General features: G+C 41.5%; 1 protein-coding gene across 1 annotated transcript in view; it reads right to left on the bottom strand.

Moving 5' to 3' along the window:
* Positions 1-6,550: 6,550 nt before the first annotated feature.
* The window catches only part of st3gal4 (ST3 beta-galactoside alpha-2,3-sialyltransferase 4), a 30,001-nt gene continuing 27,490 nt past the window's right edge, over positions 6,551-9,061 (bottom strand). The window contains exons 11-12 of the mRNA XM_061073150.1: positions 7,719-7,871; positions 6,551-7,635 (exon numbers count right to left, since the gene is read on the bottom strand). Of these exons, the coding sequence (XP_060929133.1) occupies positions 7,546-7,635; positions 7,719-7,871 (243 nt within the window). The 3' untranslated portion in view covers positions 6,551-7,545. The remainder of the gene's footprint in view (positions 7,636-7,718; positions 7,872-9,061) is intronic.

The following is a 9,061-nucleotide window of genomic DNA, read 5'->3' as shown; positions in this document are numbered from 1 at the left end:
AAAAGGCTTCCGCTCGCTCCCAAAAAAAAGTGGATTGGATACAGAAAAAAGTGACAACACATTATTATGTAAATGCACATTACGAGGCCCTTAAAAAAATTCCCATGAGAGTGCTATCTACCGTCCAATTATTTTGAGTATTCAGCAGAAGAGTCGAGACTCGGAAAAAGTTTCGTCAAGCTGACCGCATTAACACACACACAGACTTTTATTTATCTGTATATAACAATAACAGTAAGATGCCGTGCAGCATGACAGGTCCCATCATCATCACCGTTCGTGTGGATTTACAGTCAACACGACTTGATAAGTGAGGTGCTCCCGTGTGTCAGCAAACACTTTCTATTGAACAAATACTCCCATAGTGTGCCATAGTGGAACAGGAAACATAAGGGACTGTCTCTGTTGTGGAACAATAGTGTCATAACATCAGTGACGTGTTAATGTAGAGTATGTTTACAACACAACGTAGGATTAGAAGACATGACTTAATAAGGGATGACTGTTTTGATGGCTATTTGAGCTGCAGTGAAAAACTAAAGACTAAATTAGCTAGATAAAGAATGATAATGAGTTCAAATCAGACCATATATCCATCTCTCCCTCTTTCTCTTTCTCTCTCTCTCTCTCTCTCTCTCTCTCTCTCTCTCTCTCTCTCTCTCTCTCTCTCTCTTTCTCTCTCTCTCTCTCTCTTTCTCTCTCTCTCTCTCTCTCTCATTGCATCTCTTCTTTTTCCGTGGTGAGGAGGAGGCAGTGTCTGTCCTGCAATAACTCATAATGCACTCCAGTACCTCACATGCTAAGCTTTTATTGACTTTTGTGGAGGTGGAGGGTCTGAGCGTTGAATGTTTGGGATGTGGAATAAGACTTCAGACTATTACAGCTGAAGTCTTGGATCCGCTACCGTTATGTTTGGTTTCATTGAGGTAAATATGTTGTCTCTGTGCTGCGTATAGAAGAAGTCTTGCTCTATGAAGTCACTTTTAGTAAATGAGAGATTATACTAACCCTGACCCAGAAAAAATGTATATTACCGCTCATTAGTGTGGTCTGAAGGGCAATCAAATGCAAGTTATAGAATTGTTAATTTGTGCATTCCTGATTCAGATTCTTCCCTTTTCATTTGCATGGTACTACCTAACTAACTAACGAACCTAACTCATTATTTTTACTCCTGGTCATGAGCATTTTACAAAAGACCTTGAAAACCAACTCGCTCCCCAAGCTTCTTGCAGAGTTTCTGGCAAAGTTCGTGTTACATGAGTGTGTTTCTTTGGTTATTGAAAAAGTTGGAGAAAAGTAAATGCAACATTATAGCAACATTTGAATAAAATCAGCTCACTGTATTGGAGTTTACTGGTTAGTTCCAATAAAGCAGAATTCATTAGCGTGAAGGAGTGGATGGTGGAATTTTCAACTCTCTAAATATGTAATATGTGTGTTTATCCCCTGATAATTTAATTCAGGATTTATGACCTATACTGCAACCAGCCACCAGGAGGTGTTCTGTCTTAGTGTTCAAACTAAGTATCAATAGAAAAATTAATTTCCTTGCGAAACCTCAACCTACATCCTTAATTGAACCATAAGTCACAAGGACAGCAGGACAAATACACACACACACACACACACACACACACACACACACACACACACACACACACACACACACACACACACACACACACACACACACACACATACACACACACATATAGTGGGAAGTCGCCTGCTGCAGCATTTGTACAGGCCGTTCGGCCGTCTGCCATCTCCAGCAACACAAACATAAAAGTAAAATAGTGGGTCATGTGTTATAGAAGTACAGTACATCCAGTCCTCGAGGACGTGCAGACGGACTGACAGAGACACAGTGGTGCCCGGAGGAGACTCCGCCCCCTTTGGCACAACAGAGGGGAGGACAGGGTCACACTGCACGTGTAGAAAGGGATAACTGTCTTATGCGGCTTAGAGCTACAAACAACCTGGGGATCTGCACACAGAGGCAGAACAAATCACCACATCCACACACACTAAACATAGAGAGGTGCGATTTGTATTCAGCACTGCAGCTGAGGGGCATTTGGAGAGGGGCGACTTCAGCAGTTAGGTAAACAGCTCCTGGTCTATTCTCTGACCTAAAGCCTCCGATTCTTCGATGGTACGGGCCGTGCTTAGCTAAATACTGACTTGGCTTCCAGGTTTATTTTGCTTGACTCTCACCACGGCATAAGTCTTGGAGAGGATTTTGCATCAAGAAGAAATAATGTACATAAGAATGTAGTCATTGTGAATGACTCATCCATCTGCCACCTTTGGTTCACAATCTCCGCAGCTAGAGAAAAGCTGACACATATTTATTCAGCGCTGCTAGTCATCTCCGCAGTGACCAGTGGCGGATGTAAGATTTCTCTAAATCAGGGGCCATAAGGGGGCCAAGTATCTGTCCAACATTAACGCACAATTCATGTTTCAGTGAGGTGAACATTTAAGTCATTTCTTGTTTTCTGCTAAGTCTATAGCTTTTAGTAAAGCCACACATTGTTGAATATATCTTGAAAATAATTCAAGCGCATTGTAAAAAGCTTGAAAACCATTTATTGCCAGTAGTGTTAGAAAGTGACAATTTCGTGTTTCTCACAGGACAGAGGGAAATACATATAATTATGTTAAGATATACAAATATATAAAGATATACATGCAAATAAATGCATGAATACATGTAATGAACAAGTAATTAAATAACTACACCTACTTCTAGTTATTTATGTATAAATGATGTCCTCCTGCATGTATTTATCTATGTATTTATTTATAAGTTTGGACCCTATTTTCATGATGCTCAACTTTAAAAACATAATAGAAATTGTCACTACTTTAAAAAAAGGAAAATGCATAAACAAATGTGAAAAAATGACACTATAAAAAGCAGCTTTGAGAGACAATGTTGAAATCCGGTTGTTTCACTGTCTCTTTGATGGTCTCTTGTATTTTAAGATTTGAAACGTTAACATGTGGCTCAAATTTGAACTCAAAACAGGTCTCTGTTTCCTTATGGTTTTACTCTGCAATCATTCAATATCAACTTTAAAAGTAGTGACAATTTATATAAAGCATACTAAAACATTCATTCTAACCCTAATTTACTTGTTAGCAGCTGAAATTATAATGTCTCATTTTTAATGAGTTCACAGCAGCAGCAAACACCCAGCTGAGATAAAATGCTCCTCTGGCCGCCTGAAACAATGACGGCGTGTTAGCCTTTAAATCAGCTGAGCTGGCTGACCTTTTGGATTGTGCAAGAGTAACACGGAACCACTTAGCATAAAGTGTTTTGAATTTGTCTTTCTACTTTTTTCATTCTGTCGACAGCTGTCGCTTTTCAAGAAAACTGTGCATCAGGCTCTTTTTTTCCCCCTTTACCCCAAAGCCTGTGTGTGTGGAGAGGAAATCATACACAAGCATCCAACGTCACATGGAGGCGGCGCCCACATGAGAGTCAGGGAAAGGGGCTTTATGAAGGGAAAAGCAGAACTAGCAAAACTCACACTGGAGAAAAGCGGCTTATCTTTTTTTCTTCGTCTTTCGCCCTCACTCTTCCTATTTCGCACTCATTCTCCCCCCCTCGTTCCCATGGCAATGTTGTGTTTGCATGAGCACCTGACTCACGGCAGCTCTTGGGGCTGTGGGGGAGTTATCAGTGAGCCAAGCCAGATGCCCTCTCTCTGGGTAGCCGGGTCCGTACTGTACCTCTTCCCACACAAAGCATCCACTGGGCTCCTGACACAGTCGCACCGTAGAGCCACATCGCATGTTGTCTTTATTTATTTTTTAGGGTGTTGAGAATAAAAGAGGCCTGAGGTGTCTTCACCGGATCTCTGTGTTCCTCACAGGTCAATGACTTCAGGGAGAAAACTAACCTCTGTTGCTTTTTTGGCTTGTGGCACCTTAAAAGAAAGTGTTCTAGCTCCTCATCCCTTTGGTTCAAAATTCAGCGGCATAAGTACGTTGCCTTTTTATTTGATTATTATTTAATCTGCATTTGATTTAATATTCCAAAGTTAGCGTGCAGCCTATGCAAATGAATCTGGTAATCTAACAGAGGATCATCACTTCCAAAGTAGGAAACAACTGCTTCAAAGCAGGACGCTGCAGTGGCACTGTGAGGAGAGCAGATGGTGTAATGAGATATACTGTATGACGCCGTGGAGCTGTGGCCGCTCTTACACAGTGGAACTGCAATCATCACGGTCCATGCAGTTTTCTTTGAAATTGCTGATTTGTAAAATCGAAACCAGAGCATGGTGGAGTCACAGTTTTTGCAGGGGTCTGCCTGAAAGATCAAAGCTATGCATTCCAAATGAATAGCATTGTTCAGAGCAGCTACATGGGCTCATATGGCCACATCAACATGGCTAGAAGAGCCTGTGTTCATGGCTCAGTTGGTACGACACAGCGTGATCACGGGGGTTAGCGGTTTAATTCACACAGGAGCTACCCGTGCTGAAAGTGAATGCACTCATGGCTCTATAAGATGCTTGGGTTCAGAGCACTGTACAGTACGTCCTACAGCACACACTCATGCACGCTCCGGACTATACAGGGGGTTCAATGCTATGCTGGCTCTCCTGAAAAGTCTGACCTGGTTTCTCAGTTTTCACACAAACAGGCCGCTATGTAACTCCCTGTTATGTAATGGAACGTGTGCACGGGCCATCAAGCATGACAAGACGACACTTCCCTTGATTTGTTGGGAAAACAAATGAATATCAACAGTACGGATAGTTTTGATTTTTAAAAAAAGGTCAGAGACATCTTTTGGAGAAATACCAAAAGTTCAGAGTTTGTGCATCTGAAGCAGTTTTCAGACATAAACTCCAGTTTTGCTTTTTACATAAAAACCGTAGGAGATGGTCCGGGTCAGATGCATTTACAACAGGGAAAACTTTCAGGCGAGGGGTGGTGCCTGAGTCGAGCGTGCAGGACATGACGTATACATTCCAAGTTGACATCTTCATCGGAGCTTTTGTATTGCACCTCTTTTTCATCCTGAGCTATTTCTATTCTTTTTGGGTTATTTTTTGCATCCATTGCATATCAGAAATGTGATCAGCATCTCGCGCTCGCTCTGAATTTTCTGAACATTTTCCATCTCTATTCTCACATTTCCTACATTTTACTAGGGGGTCTGGCAGGAGGAGTTCCAGAAAACATCCAAACACCTCCTATGGACATTTGCATTTTCACATACAGCCTTTCAGAGAATTTTAGGAAAATGTCTGGAGTTTGGTGCATCTGTGAAAGCAGCTTGATTAGAATCATGTGAACAAACTGTACGTGTCTAATCGTCTTAATGTGAATGACTTATTTAAGCTTGTAGGCTTCTCTTTAATCATGTCTGAAAGCATGAGGAGGGCTTGAATAAGGATGGTTTCACACTTACAGACAACATCCCCCTCCACACATAATGAATGGCTCTCCGAGCTGAGTTGATGAGCTCTAAGTGGGCTGAAAAGGATCTTGTGTTTGCTGTCAGCCTGGCTCTCTGTGGTGAAATCAGTTAGCGCCAACAACTGACAACTCCAGTGAACTGAACAAGAGGGCAGGCGTGGTGGTCTCTGCTGCAAAGAGGATAGCTCTCCGTATCAGCCACACGCAGGAAAAACAAACAGATTTAGACAGAACGATCATGCAGCTGAGCAAATGTACCTCAGCAAAAGTAGTAGACGGCATTAAAAACCTCCCTTTATGAGTACTGCTATTACAAGTATCTGTTCTTGTAGTCTGACCTTGAGCAGAAGGTCTACCTCCCTATTCAACACATACCACACTGCACTGAAGTGCATCCCTTGATGTTTTATGTGTACACACTCAAACCACAATACCAGGAATGTGCTACAATAAGGAACAGATGAAGTGGGAGTTGTTGTTGTTGTTGTATTACACCTTTTACTGTGAGAAATATGGTTGCAAGCACAACAAATGTCGACTGTCACTGTGATCTCGGCTGATGATGATGGTGCGCCATCACATGAGTAAGCCTGAGTTTTAAATGCCAAGGGCACAACTCCATTCACGTCACCACTAATCACAAAGAGTTGTGTGTGCACAAGCTAGAAACCATCATTAACATCTGTCACTAAGTGGCAAGTGTATGTCAGTCAGTCTCATTATAAGCATTGTGAAATGTTCTGAACCTCCAGATGTTCCTTGTATTTCCTTGCACATGTGCTGGTGCTGGTTTTGCTGTTACCATCACCCCAGGCCCTTTGAGATGGGTTGCTGCATGACTGCACCATGTGCAGTGCAGTAACGCACTGGCTGCACAGCATCAATGCAACAGAGACTCTCTGCCATCTAGTGGTGGACAGTGTTATTGCCAAACAAATAACAGCTCAATGCAGGCTCTCAGGTCAACTCATTAAAGTGCAGTGCTTCCCATACAGCAGATCCATGAGCGCGTTCAATAATTCACATGAACATAAATATGTTGACAGACATAATATGGGTTGGGCCATTCTAGATGGACTGCAAATAATGACATTCACATGGATTTTTCTATTAATTAAAATTTATTTCATTATTTACAATACAAAAATCCAGTTATTTGCATCTGGAAATTTCTTCATAAATAAAACCAAGGATTTCTAATCTAATAATTGTAAAAAATACAAATTGTATTTCCAGTCAGAGAAAGTCACATGAATTACATCCACGTCATTGTGTGAATCAGATTTGAGCAGGTTTCATTTCCACCTCAACTAAAATGTACATTGAAAAAGTTCACAACAAGAATAACCCCTTAGATTCAAACACACCCATTTTTTGCTTTTTGTTTTTCATCAGTAAGATGAGTGTGAGCTCAGGAGAAAGAAAATGTCTCATGTGATAAAATTAAATATGAAACTAAAACACAGTATAAAAGTCATCTGTGTCGTTTTACAGCTCACTGATGTGCAAGATACAGGAAACCACCACCCACCTCCCACACCTCTTCCCATCTGAGATGTAGATCTGAAATGCTTGAAGCTCAATTTCTTCGCTGTGACATTTATAAAAATCTTGAAAACAACCTTTCCATGAGATCATGTGGCCCTTAAAACATGAAAAGCACTGGAATTATCCAACATCCAATGTAATCAGACATTGCTGTGTGACGTGCAGTGGTGATAGAAGTACTCAAATACTTCACATAGCCATAGACCACCAACTCCTGTGCTCTGCGACGTACAAGTACTACTTTTGGGGAAGGCGTCTGGTGGCTTTGATCCATATATTGGCCGTCTCTGGTCACATGAGGATGTCACAAAAAGGTCTAGAATCTTATCTATGATGTTGTCAGACACTTATAACAAAAACAATCTGAACCTGTCAATGGCAAAAACGAGCACTTTTAGTGTATTAACCTTGAGGTGGACAAACAGCCCATTTTGTTACACTGCAGCATCTTTAATGCACCAGTGTCCCTCTGTACAAGGCACATCAGGATCCCAGATGCCACATGAAATTACTTTTTTTTGATTAAATCAAACTGTGTGTGTGTGTGTATCATAAATGTGGGTGCAGGTATAAAACAGCTCCTGAATCCTCCAGTCGTTTTAAGGCGTCAGCTTCGTGATTGAGGTCATGGTAAGAATTCTGCAGTGTAGAGAAAGAGCAGCGTCACAAAGTTAAGAACTGACAGCATGTTTCACCAAAATGATAGATGACAGATTACCCACCTTCATAGACCTCATGGTGTCGTATCCGTAGTAGTGGATGGGCTGCTTCTGGCTGTTTGACTTAGGGTATCCAAAGCCAGCAATGTGGACCACATCACAGTAGTTGAGTGCGACAAACACGGCAAGGATGCCCGTGGTCGGATGCACCGGGTTCTGTAACACACGAAACTCAATGACAGCTCACTGCGCACAATCTGTGTCACCAGAACAACCTGCTAAAGCCTCTATGTGCACGATTTGAAAATCCCACAGTAATGGTGGCATTAAAACAAGACGCTGGGGGACTAATAGACGCAAAGAATGAGCCGACAGAATCACAAAGACTGGAAATTAATCCAAACCAACTGGATATGTTGTCATATTTCTACAAAGAAATTAAAATGGAATAACACGTTGAATTAAGCTACTCTTTTAACGGGTTTGATATTAAGTATATTGTGGTGTTAAATAAAAGTGGTGGTGGAATGAACATTCACTTAACATGAAACTGTGAGGCTTATAAAAGAGGTTATGAAATTAGCAGTTCCTGCTTCCCTCCAGATTTGTCTTATATCTGCCTTTCTACATGTGTGGCCATTTCATTCCAGTGTCTGGGATATAATGAACATTTTGTTTGACACACACCTACACAGAGTAAATTCAGAGAAAATTATAATCTTGCAGTGGTATATGTGATGTAATGTAAAAAGAAATGTGCATCTGCTATGTAGTGTCAGCTAGAATTGGGGTATTATAGCCTTTTCAACTAGCCTTTCATTTCACCACTAGATGGCAGTAAAGGGCAACAGTGACTTGCTGAACTACACATGAACTTCATCAACACAACGTCCTCCAAGTGCACTCCTGTCTCTGCTCATTGATAAGTTGCGTGGTTTTTACAGTTCCTGCAGACATCTACTTCTCCATCAAGCTGAGTGATGTGGAAAAAATCCAAGTTCATGTGAGCTGGTGAACAGAACAGAACTGCAGCATCATCTCACTGCCCAACATGGGTGTGTGAGAGCAGCTTCATCACTACCTGAGTGCACACTCTGCTGAAGGAAATCACTCGGGATGCCAGTTATAACGTCAGACCAGTTTTGCACTCAAAATCTTTAGGCAAAACACTCAAGAAGACAGTTCACCTTCAGCTGAAATATGTCCTCTGAAAAACGTAAGAGCACAGAGGTAAAGTGCTCAATGAAAGTGGATGTTAGTGATTGAGAACAGACTCTGGATGCCAGTAAAACATAATCTAATGTCCCTTTGGCCTTGAGGGTTTAAGGTGTCGGCCGTGAACCACAACATCCCAAGTTCAAATCCATTTATAGAAACTCGATCCACCTTCCTTCCCCTCCGTTTCC

Source organism: Limanda limanda, chromosome 6, assembly GCF_963576545.1.
Source record: "Limanda limanda chromosome 6, fLimLim1.1, whole genome shotgun sequence".
NCBI classification, from domain to species: Eukaryota; Metazoa; Chordata; class Actinopteri; order Pleuronectiformes; family Pleuronectidae; genus Limanda; species Limanda limanda.
This window is presented reverse-complemented; position numbering and strand designations above follow the sequence as displayed.